At 34.7% G+C, this 25,985-nt stretch overlaps 1 protein-coding gene across 6 annotated transcripts in view; it reads right to left on the reverse strand.

Moving 5' to 3' along the window:
• PCDH9 (protocadherin 9) overlaps window positions 1-25,985 on the reverse strand; it is a 966,004-nt gene that overhangs the window by 467,572 nt on the left and 472,447 nt on the right. Inside the window, exon 4 of one of the 6 annotated variants that reach the window (XM_067712928.1) lies at window positions 16,897-17,985. The exons of 4 other annotated variants lie outside the window; for them this stretch is intronic. In XM_067712928.1, coding sequence (XP_067569029.1) covers window positions 17,968-17,985 — 18 coding nt within the window. In that variant the 3' untranslated portion in view covers window positions 16,897-17,967. Of the gene's footprint in view, window positions 1-16,896; window positions 17,986-25,985 lie in introns of those variants that run through there. One more of the 6 variants, XM_067712929.1, reaches the window with a different exon arrangement.

Consider the following 25,985-nt stretch of genomic DNA (forward strand, 5'->3'; position numbering starts at 1 on the left):
ATAATTAGTAGGGGCTTGGTGTCTGAAGAGTATATTAGCTTAGCACTTATATTTTGTCCTTGGCAGGAAAAGAAAACATATTTGGGAAGAAAAAAATTTAAGTACATATTATGCTTGCATGATGGTTTTTACATGAAGTATTTTTTTGCCATGTAAGGATGTAGTAACTTAAGAACATGCTAAACTGGTAGAACACGGGTTCGTGAATTTCTGTACTTTAAAAAGTATTTTAGGGGTTTAGATTTTTAAATTCCATCATATCTGGAATACACTTTGAAAGCAATACTTCAATGATGAAACTAGTACATAAGTTATGAACTTATTTTAGTTACACATTAAGCTATTTTCATAAAATAAAGCACATAATAAGCAGCTTAGTATGACATGGCTGCATCTAGGGCTCAAACAGCCAACAGCTTCTAGTCAGTCTCTGAAAATTTGCCCCAAACACCTGTGGTTCTTTATTATGAGCTTATTTTCTTCATGGAAAAGAACTAGTAAAGAGATAAGATGTCTTCATTCTTTTGTTCAAGTAAATCTCAATCTAGTAAACGTGGATTCAGAATTTGGTATTTTAATTGTTTTGCAATTTTCTGTGCATGAATGCCTTACATTACATTGCATCTTACATTCTTAACATTCTGTCTTGTCTTGGTCCCTCCTTCCTCCCACTCCTATTCCTTCTGCTCTACCAGCTGCATATGTTGTTAGGAGTTTATAATCATCCTATCTATGAAATAGAAAGTTCTTACTTCCTATTAATTAGGAATTAGGAAGAATTTTAATGACATGGATCATTTTCTAGTCTAATAAAAGAACTAAAAATCCACTGAAAAGCAATTATACTCCAATAAAGATGTTTAAAATAAAAAAGCAAGGAGAGTTTAGGAGAGATGGCTGTTAGCTAGCTGATTTACTTATTTTGGGAGGTTGGGAGGTTGGGAGGTTTGACTGTAGGCTAATGATATCAATCATGGTAATCTCTAGAACCAGGCTGTTCAATATGGTAGCCAGTCACCACGTGTATCTATTTGAGCACTTGAAATGTGATTAGTCCAAAATGAGATGTGCTTGAAATGTGAAGTATTCATTATATTTCCAAAAAGTCTAATATATATTATTGTATTAATATTTTAATTTCATTTCAATTCCATGTTGAAGTGATAATGTTTTAGACATATGGGATTAAATGAAACATATTGTTAAAATTGATTATTTAGTTAAAGAATTAAAATTCATTTCCCTATTTTCTTTTTAATAATGTCACTAGAAAAAAAAAAGTGTTTTTTTTGGCTGTGACCCACAGCATGCAAGATCTTAGTTCCCTGAGCAGGGATCAAACCCATGCCCCTGCAATGGAAGTGCAGAGTCTTAACCACTGGACTGCCAGGAAAGTCCTTAAAAATTTTAAATTACCTATGTGGCTTGCCTTTGTCACCCACATTATATTTTGATTCAACAGTGCTAGCCTAGAATTTACTTAGAATATCTCAAATAGGGAAGTGTGCCCTGCAAGAGGTAATTACACATAATTTCAGTCAGAGAAATAAGTTTTCTTTTCTGTCAGATGGTAATGGATATTATTAATATTTCTAAATTAATGACTCACTATACAGCTATGGCTCATTTAATGTAAATTAAATAATTTCACATTTAAGTATTTTAGTTTTGTTTTTCCCATTGCAAGAATACAAACTTTTTCTAAAGCAGTAGGGCTGGTCCAGGACTAGAATCAAAGCAGCTCCACAGGCCATTCAACTCTGAAGGGACACACACACATGGTCTTAATCACTGCATGGGTTTCTACTTCACTCTACATGCATCCTCTGGCTTTTTCCTCTCATCCATGTTTTCCTGACTCCCTCCTTGTTATTCCTTGTGCCTCTCAGCTTTGGCTGTTACATGGCCCTAGAGGGCTATCCGCCAGCCTCTCTCTGCATGTGATTTTTTTTTTTTTCGCTTTAGTTCCCAGTGTTCTCAGTCAATTCCCATTTTATTTCATAGTTCACATTCTCTAGAGAGGGAATTGGATTATCTTTGTTCAACTTGTCAGGCTCTGCCATAGCTCAGAGGTGAGTGGCTAGCTTCTGTGTGCTGCAACCATCAGGGACAAAGTCGCCTGGCAAAAAATCAAAGACACAAGATTATAATTTTGCCCAGATCATGAGCAGTATAGTTACCATGCTAGGGCAGGTGTATCATGAGCAATGTCATATGCAATGGAAGAAATGAAATAAACCTAATTGAAACTAATGAACAGCTCTCCCTGCAAAAATCAGAAAATTTGATGTTTATCGAAAACATGCAGATATTTTATTTTATTTATTTATTTATTTTATTTTATTTTATTTTTGTGATACGCGGGCCTCTCACTGTTGTGACCTCTCCTGTTGCAGAGCACAGGCTCCGGACGTGCAGGCTCAGCCGCCATGGCTCACGGACCCAGCCACTCCGAGGCATGTGGGATCTTCCCAGACCGGGGCACGAACCCGTGTCCCCTGCATCGGCAGGCGGACTCTCAAACACTGCGCCACCAGAGAAGCCCATGCAGAGATTTTAATGGTTTTGTTTTTATATGATTTTATTTTATCTCATTCAAAAATATTTAAAAGAAAAACAGAAAACAGACAAATAAAAATTTTATACATATTACTGAATAAAGAAGCCAAATGAAGATGATTGTACTGCTATATCCTTAGCAGTGAAAGTATTTTCACTTGACACTATACAGTTTTTCTCCTAAAAATGACCACTCCTATTATCCCCATACATTTTCTGACTTGCGTTAGGTACAACATAATTTTATTAAAATATCTTAATATTATCAAACTGTATGCAAGATTGCATATTTATTCCTAAATTCCTTTCTCATGATTGCTATATCATTGAATATGATTTAATTTTATCTAAGAGCTGAAATAGAATAAATCTCCAATTTCAAAATAGTAAGATGGATTATGTAATTGATAATAAATTCATAAACAGTTTAGATTAAACAGAAATTTCACTAATGGAAGAATAGTGGTATCAGGAGCATGGGTAGTAGACATTTAATCATGCAGTAAAAGCTGCTGGTTGCCTGTCCCTATGGCCATTCTTCTCTTCCACCTTAGTAATAATACTGCAAAATTTAGCTAGTATATTGCCACAGTACGTGGAAAACTAGACCTGCCAGTATGCCTTGCATCTAGGATTACCAGGTGCCTACATTTGAGCCAATGGGTATTAGTAGAAACAGTGTATGTATGAGGAACATCTTCTGTAAAAAGGATGAGATTCACGCATTTTCTTTCCTTTGTGCTTCTGGCTACCTGGAATGAAGGAATGCAGTCCAGACTTCTAATAACCTTCTAGGACCTAGGGTGAGCTTGAGAACAGAAGTCATTTGCCAGGATGTCATGGGCAGGTCTCTGAGCACACCATGAAGTGATCTGGAAACCCTGAATCACTCATCTGCAGGCTTAATTTATGTTCAGATAAATAAAACTTTATATATTTTAAGTGACTCAGTTTTTTTTTCTGCTATATGCAGCTGAATCTAATCCTTACTAATAGAGTATCACCAACTTTAAAGTCTTTTTTTTTTTTTGAGGGCGATAGAAATGTTTATTATTTGATGATTTTCATGGTTTCATAGTTGCATGTGTGTAGACACATATCTGTTAAACGGATACAATAGTACACTTTAAAAATGTGTAGCTTACTGTACTATAATTATGCATCAATGAAGATATTTTAAAGGACACTTAAGACATTGAAAAGGCAATTCAGACCCTGGATAAAAATATTTGTAAAACGTGTATCTCATATGCAATGTATATCTGGAATATATAAAGAACTCTTACAATTCAATAACAACAACAAAAGAAGACAAACCACTTAATAAAAAATTGGCAATGATTTAAACAGATGCTTCTTCAAAACAGGTGCATAGCTGACAAACTAGTACACAAAAAGAAGCACACCCTCATTAGTCACCAAGGAAGTGCAAATGTATTCTACAATGAGATATGCCCACACATATTAGAAAAGTTAAAAGAATTGACAATGCCAAGTATCAGCGTGGATGTGAAGCAAGTAGAACGCACATATATAACTTATAGGAAAACAATTTGGCATTTTATTATAAAGTTAAACATATCCTGATCATTTGACCTATCAATTTCACTCCTTTGTCTTTTCCCAAGATAACATATGTCTATGCAAAGAATTTTATGTAAATTTTCATAGCAGCTTTATTGTTAATAACCATTAATGGAATAACATTAATCTTCTGGAAAAGTGATAAACATAATGTGGCATCAATTTGTAAATCACTAAAGAAATTGTGTTGCATTCAGACAACGGTCTACTATTTAACAGTAAAAAGGAATGCAAAACATGAACGAATCACAAAAACTTTACATCAAGTGAAAAAAGCCAGACAGAATAGGTTACATAATATATTATCTAACTGATATAAAATTTGGAAAAAGTTTACAGTGACAGAACCAAATTAGTGTTGTCTGGGGCTAGGATGGGGCAATGAGACTGAGTTTAACGGGGAATGAGGAAATGTTTTGTGGTTACAGAAATGTTATAAATCTTTTGTGGTGTTGGTTAACTGACCATATGTATTTGTAAAATCTATTTAACTGTACACTTTAAATGGGACAATTTTATTATCTAGAGTATAACAATATAACTGATCAAAATGAAAAAAAAAAGATAAAAATAATTAATTGGTGTTGGCACAGCAGGGACATCAGAACACATTTAGAGTTTTGCCCCAGGTCTATATACATCTCCTGCTCTGTCATAATGCAAAAATTTGGAATTCACGTTGAACCATTAAATCCATGACATATGATGACTGGACAGGATGAACAGCCTTGGTGAGACAAATGCACCCCAGAGGGTGGAACATAGGCCCTTTGATTATTTAGGAGCCTGCAACATAAGTAAAGTTTTTAGGAGTCCAATTGTAGAGTATCCACTCTAAATTGAGAAAAAATCCTGAATTGTACATCCTTTGCCACAATAAGGGAAGCAAAATCCCCGGTATGCACGCATAAATTCCAGAGGCATATATATATATATATATATATATATATATATATATATATATATACACACATACCACATCTGGGAATTATGTTCCAACCCATATATTAGTTAACATGGAAAGAATTTTGCATCAAATCCAGGCAGAAGTGAAAAGAGTTTTGCCACCAGATCCAGGCGATCCAATACATCTTTGTGTGTCTAATTCTGTCTTGGTACCTGCTTCTCAGAATACCTAACCTAATACAGCATGGCTTCACTAACAGGAAATCATTGGGCCAGTACTTCCCATTGGGTTGGCTGAAAAATTGTCGGATCTATATTTTAGTCTGAGGCTGTCCCTGCCAAGTTTTATTTTATTTCCTCTTTAAAAGTTTGAGGTCTGCACTGCATTCTGAAGGTTTCCCTCCACAATCTCTCCACCCGCATAACCCTTTATATTTTCACATGTACTACCTCCCAATAAAGTTTTTGCACCTCTAACTCTGTCTCAGCATCCCCTTACTGGAAATATCCTAACTGCAAAAACATGTCTGTACAAGATTTATACATGATTGTTCATGGCAGTTTTCTTCATAATATCCTAAGACTGGAAACAACCTACATCTCCTTTATTGTTGAAAGGATAAACAAAGGTAGAATATTGGTGCCCTGGAAAACTACTAAGCAATACAAAGTAATGAATTACATATACACAAAAATGTGGATACATTTCAAGAATGGTAGGCTTGACTGAAAGAAACTGGACCTAGAAGAATGCATACTGTATGATTCCATTATATGGCTTTCTTTAAGAGAAAAATACCATCCATAGGGTCAAGAGATCAGTGGTTGCATGAAACCAGGCATAGAGTAGGGATAAACTGGGAAGAGCCACAAGGGAGATTTATGAGGTAATGGAAATAGTCTATTTATTAATTATGGTGATGGATATATGAGTGTATGTATTTTTTAAACTCATTAAAAAGTTCACTTAGAAAGGGAGAGTTTTATGATATGTAGATTACACCTAAGTAAATGTTTTCTTTTTTTGATAGTGTATATCAAGCCAGATTGTATTTAGTCCACAGTGGCAAATAAATACATGCAAGTATGCATATATACATATACAAATACATAAGTAAATGATGTATCTGCCCCCAATTCCTCCACTGTTATACAATTATTTATTAAAATATGTTTATGTGGTATAGATTTTTGAACACCTACTTTGTTTCAGGCAATTGCCTAGGTACAGGGAATATATTGATATATATAAAGTTGAGATAGACTTTATCCTCAAAGCCTGCATGAAGTCATGTTCTTACTTTAACTTATACAGGCATTTTCCCCAAGACAAGTAAATGCAAAACTCTTCCATTGGTATCTCCATAAATATATATTTTAAAATGTTACATTCAGCTGAATATATACTTTATCAATACAAAACATTTAGACTGCAAATAGTGTCTTTACATAAAAAGGTCAGTTAAAACATATTCCTGAAGTCCATACATTTTAATATTATTTCTAAGAGGAAAATCACACAATTATGTTGTCTATACTTTCATAAACTATATGTAACTTCTAAGTAATAAACATCTATCTTAATAATTTTTCTAAACTTTAAAGGTGTATGATGTATCTATGAGGTATCTTTCCCCTTTCTCTCATTTTTGAAATTCCACTTTAGTATTTCGACTATTATTAAAAGCTATAATTCTAAAACACATTAAAATACTAATAATTGTTGTAATTTTTCCTTTAAAAAATGAGATAACACTAACTACATTTTTGCACATGTTATATTCACTTAACATGATAATAGTTTCCTTAGCCATGGCATTAAATATTCTCCAAAAGTGAGTAAATAACCTTCCACCTAGAGTTAAGCCAACTTTATATAACCAACATCTATCACTGGATATTGTAGATTTGTTTAATGCTTTACAATAATAAACCATGATAACAAATTAATAAATTCATGTCTGCATCATCAATTATGTGTTTAGAAAATTGGTGAGTGGATTATGAGTCAGAAGACATGAGCATTTTTAATATTAGTGATGAATATTTTCAAATTGATCCCTTGGAAGAATGTATCATTTTAGTCTCCTTCACTGAGAGTATGTTCAAATAATTCACTTATTTTTTTATTTTACTGGCAATAATTTTCATTTTTTAATTAATGTATTTCTCTTGTTTTTTAGTATGAGAGAGGTAGAGTTTTACTAGGAACATTTACTTCCAAGAGCACATGTCTGTCAAGACAAGAATGGTGTCATTGGTTTCAGTCTGCTCCAGAAAATTTCATTCTACTGATAAGTGACAGTACATTAGCAACATTAAGGTGAAATTTCTGCATGTCCATCATTCTGTTCTACCTTCTGTTTTTCTGTATTCCAATAGAAAGATGCTGGCAAAATGTGAATATTAATTTACTATTTCACCATTTTACTCATTTGAGGAGCATCACTGAACAGGCTATGTGTGGGTTATCCTGCATCCTGACTTTTGCTCACTGATTAGTGTTGCGGTTTTGTGATTTCTACCAAAAAAAAAAAAAAAAGAAAAAGAAAGAAAATTAACTACTTGAGACTGTCATTTATTTAGCTCATAGAGACTCAAGAGAGACAGCAATGATAAATTATGGAGTTTTAGAAATAATAGAGATATGAAGATAATACTGTTAAAATACAACTAGGTAATACTTTTGACCACAGAGCATCACACTGGTATTTTATTATTACTTCATGTTATGTTATCTCATTTAATTTCTTAGTTCCTTATGAAGCAAAGTTTTAATCTCTACATTTATACTGTTCTGAGAGCTTAATCAATGATTTCCTGGTCACACAACTAATTAGTCTTGTGGTAAGTTAGTTGAAGGGTCAGTATACATTTTTCCTTCTCTGCTTAATTATAGAACCCTAGTATTTTTTTGAGGTGTGTTCTTCTGTTACATAATGACACATGCATCAAGGACAGCTGGGCGCAATGCCAAGCTCCAGAAAGTGAATCTTATGAGAACCAGCCATGTGGTATTGCCCTGATCAAGGATTAGACCCATTATATAAGCTGGTCCAATAGGATCACAGGAGAAGGCTTATACTCCATTCTTGAGGAAGAGGTTTGCTTTTAAGGGCTCCTGCATATGAATAACAACTGTCCAAATTGTCATTTGCATCCATCTTGGAACCATGTAACACTGATACTAAATGGCGAATATAGAAGAAATTCTCGATTTCTCAGTGACACTATTTAGTTGTTGATCTAACTGCATCAAGAAAATTAAGTGAAGTATAAATTTTCTTATTTTTTGAAAAGTCAGTTTGAATCACATTTCCATTACTTGCTGTCTAAATCATTTGATTTGTTTCTCTGGCCTATCAAAGGCAACAGTCATCCTCTTTCAATCACCCTATATTTTCCAGAAGGTAGGCTAGCTTCATTTGGGGAAAATCCTTCTTGGGTAAATTTGTGATTTAAAGAGTAGCAAATAGCTTAACGGCTTAAATTGGAAATCCTGACTATTAAGACTAACAGGAAACAAACGGTAAAGTTGTTCATATTTGAGAAAATTTAATATTGATCCAATTTCAAAAAAATATATAAGAAAAGGACTTTGGCATGCATATTAAGGAGAAAAAAATCATAGCCAATGGTGAGTTATAAGAGATGTCTAAGCAATATATTGAAAAAGACAAAGAAGACAACACATGTAATGGTGACAGATTCTCAAGGGCATATCAAAATCATATTTATCCAACTTATTAAGCAAGTTTCTCCAAACCACAAAGATTCCAGTCAGTAATACTGGCTGAAAATTTTATGTGGGAAGTAGGATAAATTATGGACTTCTAGTCTGTGATATTCTGCCACCAAACCAAATCAAGTTTGTTCATGTGTGTGCGTGTGTGTGTGTGTGTGTATGTGTGTGTGTGTGTTTGAATCTTATGACTCTCAGCTACATGCAGTGCTGTTTGATGTAACTCCTGTCATGTTAGCAAGCACCCCCATGACATAAAAGTTTGGAGCATCTCACACTCAGTACAGAGCAAAGAACATTTTATATGTGATACTATATTATTAATATTTTAATAATATAGCAAAGAAGTTTAAAAGGTAAATGTTAAGAAAATCTAAATTTGTTTTTGCTGCTTTATTTTAGCTGTTACTGAACAATGCTTTTGAACTGTACCCCAGTGCTTCTCAAACCTACCTGGCATTTAGAATCACCAGGAGAGACTTATTTTCCCCAGCAAGTTAGGGACACAGTGCTGCAACTCCTACTGTCATGGGGAATATATGCATTCTATATAACAAAGGCACCATAATAAAATCTTTGATAAGAAAATATGTCAGGAAAATTAACTCACTTTTTTAAAAAAAGGATTCCTCAAAATTTGAAGATGCAGAATTTGGAGATAGACATGCTATTTTTTTCCCTTTTGGCTTATGCTTGAAGCAGTCAGGGAGATAGCATGGGCACAAGGCACCTAAATTTGGGTTTAAATCCCTGTTTACCATGTCACTACTTTGGCAACCTTGGGTAAGTTGTATGATTTATTAGACTGTTACCTTCCTCATCTGTAATATGGTAATAATAACAAAACACATGTTACAGGGTTGTGACTGTTAAGTGGAAGAGCATCTGTAAAGGCATTTAATGATGCCTGACATAATCAGTCTCTTCCTATTGTTCTAAGAATAAGTTTTGTAATTTCTTGCTGTCTCACTGACTTCCACTAGGTTGAAATTTCAGTCTAACATCTCCCAGTGTACAAAGAGAAACAGTATCTTTTTCTTCCTGGGCTTCAAATCAATATCTTAAAGGCTCAAGGGAAAAATCAAAACAAAATAAAGCAAAAAATCCCAGTGAACTAAACTCATCCTACTACTGTCCTCACAGCAGTCTCATTGTATGAAATCAGTGGTTAGCCCCTGTTGTTTTCCCTGTTTAGTCTTCCCTCTTTTCTGGTAACACAGGATATAACCAAAATTTCCTGAAGATTTCCACCCTGACCAGGACATCTAGAATTCACTTAACCCTCTACAAATCCAATGGTCCTTTAAAATCTTTCTGCTCTTCTTTCTCTCCTCATCTTCACCAGGAAGGCTCAGCAATACTAAACAGCCAAGCAACAATTACAACAACCAACATCTGCCGTTCATGGGTGCTTTCCATGTGTCAGGATCTGAAGTGAGACATTTATAGATGCTGTCCCGTTCAATCCTCCCAAGTTTCCTGTGGATTATGGGTAATTCAGATCCGGAGGAACTTGCTCAAATTCAGCTGGGTGACATCTGGCAGAGCTGAGAAGTATGTAAATGTCTATCTCACTCCATAGCCCAGACTCTTAACCAGCACTCTTCCATCTCAAGGCAAACTCCTAGATGGCTTACAGTTCCTATTAGCCAGGCAATTAACATCGCAAGAATTTCTACTTCAACCCGTGCCTGCTGTTTGAGGACATACTGAAATGATTCTTTCCTTGGCAGTTGGGCAAATTTAATTTTTTACCTCCAGCTTATCAAAATAATCTCCACATTGTAAGGCACTAATCTATCCACAGTGATTTTTTTTTTTTTTTTTTCTCAGAAAGTTTTTTGGTCAGACCCTGGCCTCTACTTACAGAGCAAGTGAAGCTATATCCAGACTTCAAAACGATTACATATTTTTTTCTGTTTATATTTTCCATTTACAAAGCAAAATTTAAGACTGCAACTTCCCACCAGCACTCTGTATCCCTTTTTCTTGCTTTACTGACAGTTACCATCTTATAATATACTGTGTAATTTACTTGCCTCTTTTGCTCATTAGCCCACAAAATGCAAGCTCCATGAGGACAAAAGTTTTGCCAGTGTTGTTTGCTGCTATATCCTCCACATCTAGAGCAATATGTAGCATATAATAGTTGTTCAATGAATATTTACATAATTAATGAGTAAGCAAAAGTCACAGTGGACAAATGTGTCTATTCTTCAGTAAATATTTTTTTTTAATTTTGAAGAGTACTAAAATCTACAATACAGTTATCAACCAAGATTATTTCCTGGGCATTCATTTCATAGTATAATAGCTGGGCTCTAGGGCCTTTACTGGGAATGCTAAAATGTTTTTAAAGTGGCTTTACCAATTTTTGTTTCCACGATGAATAAGAATTTCATTGAAGTCACACTCAGACAACTTGACATTGTCAGACTTTTTAAATTGTTTCCAAATCTGATAGATGTAAAATGATATTTCACTGTGGTTTCATTGGCATTTCCTTGGTAATTACTAAGATGGGACATCATTTCATATAGCTTATAAAAATTTATTCTTTCTCTTCTATAAATTTATTTTTCCAGTTTTTTCCTAATGGATTATTTATTTTTTCTTATTGATTCAGAAGAGTCCGTGATATACTTTGGATAGTAATCATTCATAGGTTTTATAAGTGGCAAAAATCTTCTAGTAAATAGTTTGATTTTTTATTTTATTTTTTAGTGACTTCTCACAAAGAGAGGTACTTATTCATTGTAGTTTAATTTATTAGTCTTTTTAGGCATGGTTTATAATTTTTGTCTGTTTTAAAAGAGATTCCCACAGAGATACATTTCTATTTTGACCTCTAAAAAGTTTACAGTATTAGTTTTGCCTTACATATTTGGTTATTTTATGCATCTGGGACTGATTTTTATGTATGGTGTGAGGCAGAGGCGTATTTAATGTTTTTATTCAAATGAATAACAAACTCTTTCATAAATATTTATTGAAAATTCTATTCTTAACCCAATGATATGTAATGCCATCTCTCTTATATATCAAGTATCCCTATTTTCCCTATTTTTTTTCAAGTGCCCAATCGTCTATATAATTTCAAACAATATTCCTTCATACGGCCAGAAATCCTTAGCCATATTTTTAATCTGTAAAACTTTATACAGGGGCTTCCCTGGTGGCGCAGTGGTTGAGAGTCCGCCTGCTAATGCAGGCAACACAGGTTCGTGCCCCGGTCCGGGAAGATCCCACATGCCGCGGAGCGGCTAGGCCCATGAGCCATGGCCGCTGAGCCTGCGCGTCTGGAGCCTGTGCTCCGTAACGGGAGAGGCCACAGCAGTGAGAGGCCCGCGTACCGCAAAAAAACCAAAACTTTATACAGAAATCTCGGGACTTCCCTAGTGGTCCAGTGGTTAGGACTTTGCCTTCCATTGTAGGGGTCATGGGTTCCATCCCTGGTCAGGGAACTATGATTCCACATGCCTCGGGCCCAGAAAACCAAAACATAAAAAAAACCCAGAAACAATATTGTAACAAATTCAATAAAGACTTTAAAAATGGTCCACATCAGGGACTTCCCTGGTGGTCTAGTGGTAAAGAATCCACCTTACAGTGCAGGGGATGCAGGTTCCAGCCCTGGTCAGGGAACTAAGATCCCACACGCCATGGGGCAACCCACGCGCCACAACTACTGAGCTCGCACGCCTCAACTAGAGCCCACATGCCGCAAACTACAGAGTCCACGTGCCCTGGGGCTGGCGCACCACAACTAGAGAAAAGAAAACCCGCATGCCACTACTAGAGAGAAGCCCACACACCACAACAAAAAGCCCGTGCGCCCACAATGAAAGATCCCGCATGCCTCAGTGAAGATCCTGCGTGCCACAGCTAAGACCTGATGCGGCCAAAAATAAATAAAATAAATAACTAAATAATAAAATCTTTAAAATAAAATGGTCCACATCAAAAATAAAGAGAAATCTTTAATTTTTTTTAATTAAAAAAAGTGAATAGAAAGAAGAAATCTCATGTCACTCAGGAATTTAATCACCCAAGCTGTTCTTAAAATTGTATTTTATCTTAGCCAGTTAATGCAGGCTCTCTGTGGGAGTTAAATTTCAATAAATAATCAATCAAACATAATGTAGGAAAGTTAATACTCAAATGTAAGACAATTTCTAAACAGGCAATTTACTATTACTATGCAAATGCTCTAGCTCCAAGCCTGTGGCAAGGCAAACTCTATTGTGTGAGCTTAGCTATCATCTTTCACCATGCACCGGATTTATTGCAGGAGTAGGTGGAGTGACTTCACTTTCTATTGCAGCTCTGTTAATCTGTAATAATGTGAGAGCAAGATTTTGCACATAAACATACCAAGAAATTAATACATTTTTAAATAAGTACAGCAAAATGAAGATCAGTGAATCATAAAACACAGAGGATTTAATGTTTGACTATTATTTTATGTTTTGAATTTGTGATAAAATAGTCAATATATTATAACTTGGGCAGTGTTTTATAAAAATACTTAAGTATGTGTTAAAAAGAGAGCTCATTATTATACTATGCTGGTAAACCCTTCATTAAAGTAATTTTAGGCTATTGGCAATGTTAAAATGACTACATTTGCAGGTTTGCAAAAATTTTGATTTTCACATGCACACATACAACATTTTGTTCTAATAGTTTTCTAAACATATATAAACTATACTGTCTTTACTTCTGGCCTACCATGTGGACTTTCCTACAATATAAATACTATAGTGTATCAATTACTACCGAAGATATTGAATTATGCCCCCCCCCCAAAATCTTTGTTCTACTGACCCAAAGTGAATAGATACTTATTCTAAGACTCTTAAAGGCCTTGGTTATGAATTTTACAATGGAAATCAATAATTTCCTATTTAGAATGCTTACTTTACTCCACCAGAGTGCTTTGCAAATTTTATTTCACAAAACTTGAAGGGTCTATTAAGGTATATTCATGTGGTTTTATGTAATGCAGCCATTGAAAATATTTTTCTTGTTGGTCAATCTATCACCTTCAGCATTTATTCCAGAGTCACATGAAGAATTCCTCGGAGTAGGAAACTGACCATATTAATGTATACAACTGGATAAATCATTACAAGGACATACCAGCCCAAAGTTAAGTGAATATAAGTTTTTATTAAGTATATACCACATGCATACATATTAATTCTATGTAGTTAGGAGAAAACAGGCTGTATACATGTGGTTTATTATAAAACCCAAGTCTATGAAAGTTTGTTGTATTACTATATGTTACCTTTGAAAACCTGATCACTAAATTGATGGTACATGTGTATGCATGTCATATATTATGTATAATATACATATGTCATGCATTTGTTTATATACATTCATATATATACCTATATGTGCATATATAGGTCATATACCTGTATTATATATATGTTACATGTGTTAAATACTATATATACATATATTCTTGTCATATATAACATGCATACACATTACAGAATGAATTTTGTGATCAGAATTTTTGTTTATACATATATTTGTAGATTTTGCACTTAAGGATAGGATGGCAAAGCAAGTCAAACACTTAATTAGAATACTCTGAGTAGTTACATACAGTGTTCATATCTAAAATGTTAAATAGAATCACTGAAATATTTTTTTTGGATAAATTACTTTATGAAGCCTGAAGAAGCACTGAGTATAATTAAACTACAGTCCAGAGTTAGATACAATTTAATAATAGTTCAATTCCAAAATAAAAGTCATTGTAGGTAAGACCATGAAATTTCCTAACACGCGATTTTAATACATTGTGCTAAGTTTTCTAAAACAATTCAGAGGAACCAATATTTACAGTAGGTGGAGTATTTATGAAAAATCTGGCATAATCAGAAATAATTTAGAAATAATTTCAACAGCGAATCAAAGTGAGTAATATTTTCCCCTTAGCTGATTGGTTTCCATTATTGGATCATTTGTGAAGAAAAGCAAATAAATAAACAAAACAGATGACAATTGGCTTTTGTTACTTAACAATTTCACAATACTACACATGAGACATCAAGAATAGACAACATGGTACTCTATAATGCACTGTCATATGACAGTCAAAGACATGGAACCTGGGCCTACAGTTAGATTATGAACATCTACCATGCACCATGCACTCATCTTCACAGAACTTGGACTCTGTTGATTTAATTTTAATTAACCCTGACTCTATGCATGCCTCAAGCCTACCTTGGAATACATTTACCTATAGTATTTCACCAAATACTCTATTTATTGCAAGAGTAGGTGGGGTGAATTCATCTGCTACAGATAGAATGAAAGAGACAATTTATTTTAAGAAGATACAGTCTAGGACAATAGAGGTAGAAAATAATTTAGTGCTACTCTAGATGAGTCATTGATTTTACAGGTGAGGAAAAGTAGAGCTCAAGATGTAATTCAGTCTAAATACTACTACTCCATCAACTTTAGTGGTACCATTCACTCACATCACCGCTGCCCTGTAATACATTTAAACAACCCTCATGTTGTCTTTCAACATTTGTGATGTCTTTATTTATTCATTTCTAGTGCCAAGACACTTAACTGGAGTATTATGAAATGACTTATTGTTCCACCACATTTATCTCTCTTTGTAGACAAATATATAACTATATCATTTAAAATCCAAGAGAAGAAAAATGTGGTATGAGGAGTTGGCTATTAGGACCTAATATCTTTCAGAAAGAATTGTGCTGAAAACTTTAACATCTGTTGTACTTGATTATTGAAGCTTTATTTTCATTGACTTCCAAAAAATCCTGCTACATTCACGCTAGTAGATTAAATGTTATTGTCTTTAATACCTTTTAAAACAAGTAATCTGTTGAAGTGATAATAGAATTAAAAGTAGGTACATTCATTAAATTGGTTTTTACACTATTGTGGTTTCCCTGTTGGCCACATGAAACTCTAAACCTGACATTGCTAATTATAGTTATAATAAACGGTATATGTATATGTGATTAACTTCACCCTACACTTAAGGCAGACATAAAGGTAATTGAAAAACTCCACTGTCATGTATCATTCTAGCAAAGAAAATATGGTTTTGCTAATGTATTTGTCTTACAAATAAGAAATAGAGGGGTTTTTTTTAATCACAAATCCATGAACCCATTAAAATCAGAAATTTAGACTGTAATGATTACTCACTGACTTGTTATTAGATGAAGTTAATGGGACTCATTAGGAAGGAGGGAAGGAAGGAAGGAAGGGAGGAAGGGAGAGAAGAAATACTGATAGGAAAGATCCAAGGGCAATCCTTACATATTAATACATGCCAATTTAGTTTTTCAGTTACTTAGGCTTGAAGAATTGGCTCCACTCTTATACATGGCTAGAAGCATAGTTTCAATACTTCTTTTTTGTGTCAAGGTACCTGTCTTTTTACTTCAGTGCCAGAAGGGCTTAGCATCTTGTCACTGAAGCAACACAGCCTGCACATTTATAGGTGTCACTCACTCTACCATCTGTTCTTTAGGATAACAGCCACCATTATCAACCAACCTCCACCTGAGGCTTTAACAATCTCTGTGGATTAAAGTTCAGATCTACAAGGAAGAATGGCTAGTAGTAATGTTGCCATTCAACTTTGCTTGACCGTAACTTTCCTGCTGTCAATACTGCACTGAAGCCTGTTAACTGGCTTTTTCATCCTGTGTGTATATTGCACTGTAAAGTTCTTTGTTAAGTAATGAAACCATGTGAAAGCCTTTGTATTGTTATTAGCATTTTTGGTTCTTTTTCTGCTTCCAGTTCACTAAAACACTCAAGGATACAGCTAAAGTATGTTTAATACATAAATTTAAATCAAATGAATCTTAATTAGATTTCACTTCTAGGGTCACTAATCAAATAGCTTCACAAATGGAATTAAACACACACACACACACACGAATTGAACTAATAGAAAAAGAAAGGTATTAAGTTAAAACTAGCCAATTCAGGATAAGCAAGTTTATTAAGAGTTTATTTAATATGGCATGAAATATTTTTCCCTTGTAATCTAAAATTAAAAATATTGTAAATAAATATGTTTATTTTAAACTGCTTAACAAATACTTATTGCTAACACTTTCATGAAAGACACCACCTGACAAATAATTTATAAATACCAAATAGTCAATATATAGCTGGAGGAAAATATCATAAATTCTTTCTTAATTTACTCTCTTTCTCTCTGGTAATATGCAGTGTTTCCAGATTAGGAGTGGTATTTTTATGCCCCCTGGATTTTTATGGCTGTCATTATTTCCATATGAGGCATTCTTCCACATTTAAATGACAGGAAAAAGGAAGTAGGCTCTGTTTATTCATTGCCAATGAAGCTAATAAAAATGTTTTGCAAAGATGGTAAAACATGACAACATTGTCAGTTGAAAGCAGCTCATTACAAGGAGGAATGCTTGCACTCATCTTGTTCTACACTGAACTTCTACTGTGGCTATAAAACAGCATCCCTTTATTACTACAAACAGTGAATTCTGCTCTATCCTCTTGCTTTCCCCACTGATTTGTTTGTGTGCTCGCTCATTGCTTTTGGAAGGATTCAGCTCTTCTCTCCTCTGCGAAGCAGTAACTGTTGCCCAGGAATGTTCTAGGATGGCGGTCTACAAGCTTTCTCCTCTATTTTATAGGCATTATTGGCAGGTTAATCAGTGATTTATTCAACAAAACAAATAGTTTAGGCTTTTACTGCAATATGATATTGCCATGACAAGTTGGCGTGGTCCTTTGGGGATATTTTCTACTAGTTACTACTAGCCGTTGGCTTACGGGGCACTTCTGGCTTTCATCTGCAGTTGGCTGGCACTTAATATGTCATGACCACTCCTGATCCATTTGCATATGTGTGAAGGAAGCTTATTCCCTCAGCCAGCTCCACTTTTACATAGCATGATGGCATCTTTGTAACGTGCACAGAAGCTGGAGATAAATGATGTTTCAGCCCCTTGTCTGTAAAACATGTGAGTCTACCGTGGAACAACATGATAACGTCAGTGCAAAGTTCTCATTATTGCAGTAGTATTGCTTGTAATCATTAGTCTCCTTTCTTCATTTAGTGACTGTCACTGAAGCAGTCGTCCGGTCTACTGCAGCTAGCGGCAGCTTCCTCAAACAATCCTGCTTCTCTGGTTTGGAAAGTTAAGTATAATCATTTGTTAGTTCTGGATGATACTGAGGAAAGACAAACATAATTCAATGATCCCCATAGGAAATACACATAAGTAATAAACTGAACAAATACCGAGATGTTTAGTATTATTCAGAATACAATTTTGCTCTAGGGAATTAATTCGTCCAACAAATATTTATTGAACTTCTACCACACACTGTAAAAATGATGAATAAAATATTTCTTGCCTTCAAGAAACACAAAGTCTAGGGAGACAGACATGTAAAGACATAATCATACTATATTTGTATTATTGACATAATAAAAGGCAATGGGAGTGCATTAATGGTTCAAGAAGGGAATAATAAGAAGGGAGGAGTAGGAGAATACTAGACAGAGATAAAGAGGAAGGAAAGATTTATTCGTGTGGCAGAGGAAGATTTTAATAAGTAGGCAGTGGTGCAAATTCTATGCAAAGTATAGAAGAGGTGTAGAGACATAACATAATAAAATAATATGGTTTATTAAAGGAATTTCAAGAAATTCAGTATAGCTAATTCATACATTGAGATAGAGAGAAAAAGCCAGGGATGTAAACAAAGAAATGATCCAGGGAGTAGTTCTATGCCATGTAAAATAATTAAGACTCTATCCCATAGGTTACAGGGATCTGTTGACTGGGAGTTAACTTTCAAAATAAGCACTGCTTTAATTTTTCTAGTACTCTAAGCCATGTATTGGTTTAAAGATTATTTAATCTACCCATGTGGGAAATGAGGGGGAAGGAGTAATTAAAAATGCAAGATGATAAGGATGTATAGTTAGTTAAAATTAATTTTTACCCCGTAATCCCAATGTATATAAGTTTCCAATTAGAATTTAGCACTTTGCCATAGTGATGTGGCTCTCTGAATTGAAAATGTTAATCCTTGGCTGCTTCAAGTTTGGTAGAGGATAAAGTTACTGAAGAATATAAAGTATTAATCCTCTAGTAATACACTTTCTAAGTAAACCACCTATGTAAATCTTAACTTTCAAAACAATTTTGCATCAATGGTAAGTGAAGACATCACCAAGTCAATATGTATGTTATTAGAGTATATTAAACACCTATGATAATTTCTTACAAAATAACTTAATATTAAACCTGTACCGTAGGGCACAGCTTTCTTTTGTATATAATATAATCCCCCACTTAAATATGATTCCATTTAAAGAGCAAGCACATACGAACTGGATTTTTTTAAAAATAAGGGGCATCATTGCACACAGAGAAGAACAGGGGACTGTGACTCTTAAATGCCAATTCCCAGTTTAGCTGGAACCTTTCATTCTAGCCTCATCTATCCATTTTACCTCAGCACAACATGGTCTTATCATCCCATACACATAGAGAGCATTCAATTTTTTTAATGGAATAAAGGGAAGGAGGGGAAGAGAAAGGGAAAAAGGGGAAAAGAGGAGAGGAGAAGGAGGAGGGAGAAGAAGAGGAAGAAGACAGAGAGAAAGAGAAGGAAGGGGAGGGAGAGAAGGAAGTCATTCTTGGAAGTTAAACAGAATCAGTGTTTGTTTTTTCTTGTTTTTCCAAATGTGAGTATTAAATTAGATAGCCACTAAATTCTTTACTAACACAGATACAATCCTGTGAAATGCATGACTATCTCTTCTACATATCAGTTCTAAATACAGCTTAACCATAACATTCTATGAATTTTTAAATATTAAATATATTAAGAGATTGACTTAAAAATTAAAAATATCTTTTCATGGTTAGTGATTCTCTAGAATAAAATGTTTTTTTTAGGAGGGTCTCTGATCCCATCTGCTCTTCCCTTCATCTTCCTTTTTCCTCTGGAGTATAAGCATTTCTGTTAGCAGGCATAAGTGTCCAAAAGACTCGTGTCCCAGAGAAGAGAGTCCAGTTCTTCCACCAAAATTAGAAAGGGGAAGGTTTGTTCCCTCTGGGTTTGTGTAAAGATGGACATATTTGAAATGATCTCTTGGCAGTACAGACAGTGATCTTGGAGGAGAGTTTTGCCTAATGGAAGCCCTCCCAGGGGGGATGCTGAGCATAAACTCCAGACCTCAGGGCTGCTTCACTCATTCACTTCATCACCTTCCCAATAGCAAACACACTAATATTTTCTTCCGAAAGAAGGTGATTTTAATCTGCAACTACTAGTAGCATGAAGTGTGAAGTTGCAGAGAAATGACTCTAAATGTTTTGAATTATTTGACGATGTAATCTTTATTCCTATTTCTTTTTTTTCCCAAGAGAGATATTTCACCATACTTTCTCGTATATATTTTACTACCATATTTTACTACATTAAACTCCTTTTTTATCTTGAATCTCTGGATTTACATCCACATATTGTTCTTTTCTTAGTTAGAAAGTATAAGAAATTGTTTATACAATCAATGGTCAAGAAGGTAGTCACACTGACTGAATAAGGAGAGGCAGTCAGACTACTGTGAAAAGCCTATCATCACATACACCTTACCAAAAATGGATGGTTGGCAAAGTGGAGACTATGCACTATCAAAGTCACTTAAAAAAATCTTGCTGCATTTCAAATCAAATCTACAGTGGGTTATTACCTCACACCTGTTAGGATGGCTATTATTAAAAAGACAAGAGATAACAAATGCCAATGAAGATGTGGAGAAAAAGGAATCCGTGTACACTGTTAGGAACATAAACTGGTGAAGCCACTATGGAAAACAGTATGGAGTTTCTTCAGAAAACTAAAAATAGAACTACCATATGATCCAGAAATTCCATTCTGGGAATATTCAAAGGAATTTATCAGAATCTCAAAGAGATATCTGCACCAATATGTTCATTGCAGCATTATTTATGATAGTCAAGACATAGAAACAGCTTAAATATTCATCAACGAATGAATGGATAAAGAAAATGTGGTATGTGTGTATATATATATATACACACACACACACACACACACACATATGTACATCTATATCTATATCCATATATATGATAGCATATTATTCAGCCTTAAAAAAAGAAGGAAAACTTGCCATTTGCAACAACATGGAAGGACCTGGAGGGCATTTTGCTTAAGTGGAATAAGTCAGACTGAGAAAGTTAAATATTGTATGATCTCACTTATATGTGGAATATAAAAAATTTGAAATCATAGAAACAGAGAGTAGATTGGTGGTTGCCAGGTGCTGGGAGATGTGGGAATGAGGAGAGGTTGGTAAAAGGATATAAACTTTCAGTTATAAGACAGGTAAGTTCTGAGGATTTAACTATATCCATCTATTATAGTATGGTGGCTATAGTTGATAAGGCTGCATGTATAATTGAAATTTACTAAGAGAGTAGATCTTAAATGTTCTCATCAAAAAAAGGCAACTACGTGAGGTTATAGATGTGTTAATTAGCTTCATTGTGGAGTCATTTCACAATGTATATCAAATCATCACCTTGTACACTTTAAATCTATTCCAATTATTTGTTAATTATACCTCAATAAAGCTGGGGGAAATATTGATGCATTGAAGGAATATCATCATTAACATCACCATGATGAGTCACCTATAAGCATATGACTGACTTTACTAGCAAGGCATTCAATAATGTAATAAAATTACTTTTCACTAATAGATAGCAATACTCAATAATTATCTGCTAAGATATAAAAAGACCCAGTATTTATTTCATTTATAATTTACTCTCAGGGAATAAAGAATCCTATACATTGTCTATTCCTACTTGAGCTTTAATACAAGCACTGATTTATAAAAAACAGTGATTTTAAACTATCTCTCCTCCTAACTTTTGTTAAAATCCCATCTTCTTTTAAATGTCAGTTCACAATATCAGAAACCAAGTCAAAAATTAAACATTTTTTGTGTCTGCTTGAAATGTATACATTTAGCAATCTGGGTGACAGCTTTATTTTATTATCTTTATTTTATTTTATTTAATATATTTTTGGCTGAGTTGGGTTTTCGTTGCTGCGCGCAGGCTTTCTCTAGCTGCCGCTAGTGGGAACTACTCTTTGCTGTGGTGCGTGGGCTTCTCATTGTGCTGGCTTCTTTTTGTTGCGGAGCATGGGCTCCAGGGATCACGGACTTCAGTAGTTGTGGCGCACGAGCTTAGCTACCCCGCTGCATGTGGGATCTTCCCAGACCAGGGCTTCAACCCGTTTTTCCTGCATTAGCAGGCGGATTTTTAACCACTGCGCCACCAGGGAAGTCCCTGGGTGACAGCTTTAAAAGTAGTCCATTAGAACATTTTGTTAGCTCAGCCATTTAAATATCCCCTGAATCTGATCACGTCCCATCTCTTCTACGTAATCCTGGCCCTGGTGAACTGGATTGAAACGGGAACTTCTTACTTGTTCTGCTCTTTCCCTTCTAGCTGTCCAACAGTCTGCTTTCTGTACAGAAGCCAGAATTATCTTTTAAAATCGCAATTCATAGCATTTGACATCCTTCCTCAAATTCTCCGTTGATTTCTCATCATATTTTAATAAACCCAAACTATGTCCTGTGGTCACTGAAGTTAACAATATCATCCAGCTGTTACAATCGTTCTGACCTCACTACACTCAACTCTACCCTTTTATCTTTTCCTCCATGATTCCTGTCTCTTTTTCCCCCCTGGGGTCTATTCCTTCTTCCTGAAGTACTTTCCTTCATTAAGCGAAGAGAATCTCTCTACATTTCATTCAAGCCTTCATCTGACTAAGCAATTCCTAACCACTCAAACTACAATTTAACCCTTCCCTTCCCCACAGTCAGCTGCCTTGCACTGCTTTGTTTTTCTTATCACTACCTAAAAATATATGCATATATTTATTACTTGTTTATCATTTGTCTCCAACACTCTTGGGTCAGCACTAAGACTTTGTTTTTTTATCTTGCCCACCAACGAATCTTTAGTGCCTGGATGGAACAAGTTGTAGATGCTCAAGCACATACGTGTATGCCAAATGAATAAATGAAAAAAGCTTCGCTAATCTCAAACTTTTGAGAACAGGGTTTAAGTTATTAAGATATATTACCTGTATATTAATTTTGGTTAATGTCTTGGCACATTCAAATCTAGGTAGAAAATCTTGGTAAAAATCAAATTTTGCAATATAGGTCAAATTGCTCTTCATATTAACAGCCTCACTATTCCTCATTTTCCTCTCTTAAAATGGGGATGGTAATGATACCTACTTCCTTGGGTTGTTGTAAAAATTAAATGAGCTAATACTTAGAATAGTGCCTGACATAGCAAAAGCACTCAATATATGTTACCTCTTATTATTACTAATATTATTCAATTGAAACCAAAGTGCATTTGAAGCATTCCCATTCTTATTTCACAGCAAACACATCCTTCTTAACTCAAAATGTGTAGTCTGAAAGCTCTAGGAAACAGAAGCATGTCTGGATGTTTCCCCAGCACCTCACAAGTTGCCTGTAACACAATAAACATTCAACAAATGCTACTTGGCTAAATTAATGAACATGATTGAAAATAAACGTGAGCTTTTTTTTTTTTTAATGAAGGTTAACCAATAACATTAGCTTTCTTTTGTATAATGCAGGCTTTTTGCACAATAGTGTGTTTGAATATCTAGAACTATGTATAGCTAAGTAGCAACCAGGAAAAAACACAGTGACCTTAATTTCCTTTTTCCTGCATGTCCTAGGACAAAAGTATAGACATTGTCAGGGTCACAGAATCAAATACTCATTGGGACTGATTAATAAAAATATACTTACTGATATTTGCACTGTAACAAATTTCCATCTTAAAGCAAAATGAAGTTTACATATTGCTGCAGGCATTGTGCAAATTAGAACTTCATTGAATATTAATAAATTACTCTTTGTGGCCAATTGTTATGCAAACAAACAGAGTGTCAGAATTTATCATTTTGTTTGGTTGAGGGTTAAGGGGAAGTATGCTTTTAAAAATCATGCAGATACCTCTACAAACTAATATATGAATTCAAGCAAGAAAATATTATATAATTACTAAATGTTCAGAATTGCCATACCAGTTTTTGGTTATTTTTTAAAAAATATTAACTCAATGCATATGTTCTTCAAATTGCAGAAAGTTTAAGATATATTATTAAGTAAATAGAGAATGGCCCTGAGAGTTTTTGAAATTCTTTTGAACATTTAAAAAATAAAATCCATATAGCCTATTTCTTTACAAATTATTTAAACTGCTACTATGTTAACTTTAGAAAACAGTTTATTTAAACAGAGTATATTTCCAAAGAATTCACCAGACCCCAAATAATGATTTTAAAATGTATATATTCATATATATCTATTTAATCTTTAATTTTCATAAAATGGGGACAAGGCAATTTTTATTTACAAGAGTTTCTGGGAGAAAATATAACACAATGGCAATAACACATCTAAACAGTTCAACTATTCACAGAATCCATTAATTAGGTATTTTTTCATTAGAACTATTTATTTGTTTAAGTCTGTTCTTAAATATTAATTCTAGTTAGTACTATCAAGGCTTCAAAAATAAAGTTTTAATAACTGATTTAATTCTTCAGAGATGACTGATTTTTAAAGAAAAAAATTCTCACTGACAGTTCTTAAAGATGCTAAGGCAGACTTTATTCAGGACTACCGCCATAGGAATAGGGACGACTGTAATGGGGATTTCACAGTGGGGAAGGGAGATTGGGGTCAACTCCAAATACAGCACAGGTAACTGGGAATTTTTAGCCAAGGAGCAGATTAGGGGTCAGTGAATGGAATATTACCCAAGAGAAAACATCAGGAGTAATGAGGGTTCTGGCAAAATCCACCTAACAGGCTTCTTGGTGAAGAGAGGCCAGGGTGATCAGGAATCCACTGGGAGATGGTGGAGGGGGAGGAACCTGAGCAAATATTCAGGGTGATCAGATACAGAGAAGGAGGGTTTCTGGGTAAACTAACTTAGCACGATTCTTGTTAAGACTGGATTTTTAAAGGAAGTGCACAGAGGAGCCAAGGAGAAGGTTCAGGAGCCTGCTAAAGTTTGGTCAAGCAAAGAATCTTTTTTTTTTTTTTTTGGCTGTACGCGGGCCTCTCACTGTTGTGGCCTCTCCCGTTGCGGAGCACAGGCTCTGGACGCGCAGGTTCAGCGGCCATGGCTCACGGGCCTAGCCGCTCCGCGGCATGTGGGATCATTCCCGGACCGGGGCACGAACCCGTGTCCCCTGCATCGGCAGGCGAACTCCCAACCGCTGCGCCACCAGGAAAGCCCAAGCAAAGAATCTTTGACAAGACAAAACTTGTCAAAATGGCGAGCTCCTTTTTACCACACTGCCCCTGCAATATAAATATAGTGTGAACAGGGTCTGGCACACATGAGGCTATTTATTCATGTAGGATATGCAAAATAATGAAATTTTCTATTAATAAATACTAGTCATAATTTTCTTCTTAATAAATAAAATTTGAGATTATTCACATATTTTACCTTAGGAATATTGTGAGATCAGTGATGTAATAACTAGCATTAAAATGACGTAGTGTACCTTCTACTTCTTGAAGACAACTGAGAACCTTATTCAACTGAAAAAATATGACAAGTGCTATCCATTTCATTGGTTATTCAACCTGCTATAAAGAAGGTCCACTTCTGTAGGTTGTTGCAAAGTTTAAAACTAATTTTTTTCTCTCACTAGAGTCAATAAACTTGAAAAATTCTATCCAAATGATAAAAGCTATTAATATATGATTTACAAAATAATTTGTTTATTTCTGTAGCACCTCAAAAAAACTGAGACAAACGAAAATTTTTATATATCCATTTCTCAACATTATCCTTCCATTTCATTATTTTTCAATTATTTCAAAGTAGGAAGTGATTCGCTAATTAAACAGGGTGATGAGGGATCGCCAGCACTCTAATGGTACTAAGAGATTATCTTTTCTTTCAAATTCAACCCGATGTTGAGGGACCCTGAGTTGTCTTTAATTTAGCAGTGAAGTCATAAAGCGTAAAAGATGTTACTAGTTTAA

This window comes from Pseudorca crassidens, chromosome 18 (assembly GCF_039906515.1).
Source record: "Pseudorca crassidens isolate mPseCra1 chromosome 18, mPseCra1.hap1, whole genome shotgun sequence".
In the NCBI taxonomy this organism is placed as follows: domain Eukaryota; kingdom Metazoa; phylum Chordata; class Mammalia; order Artiodactyla; family Delphinidae; genus Pseudorca; species Pseudorca crassidens.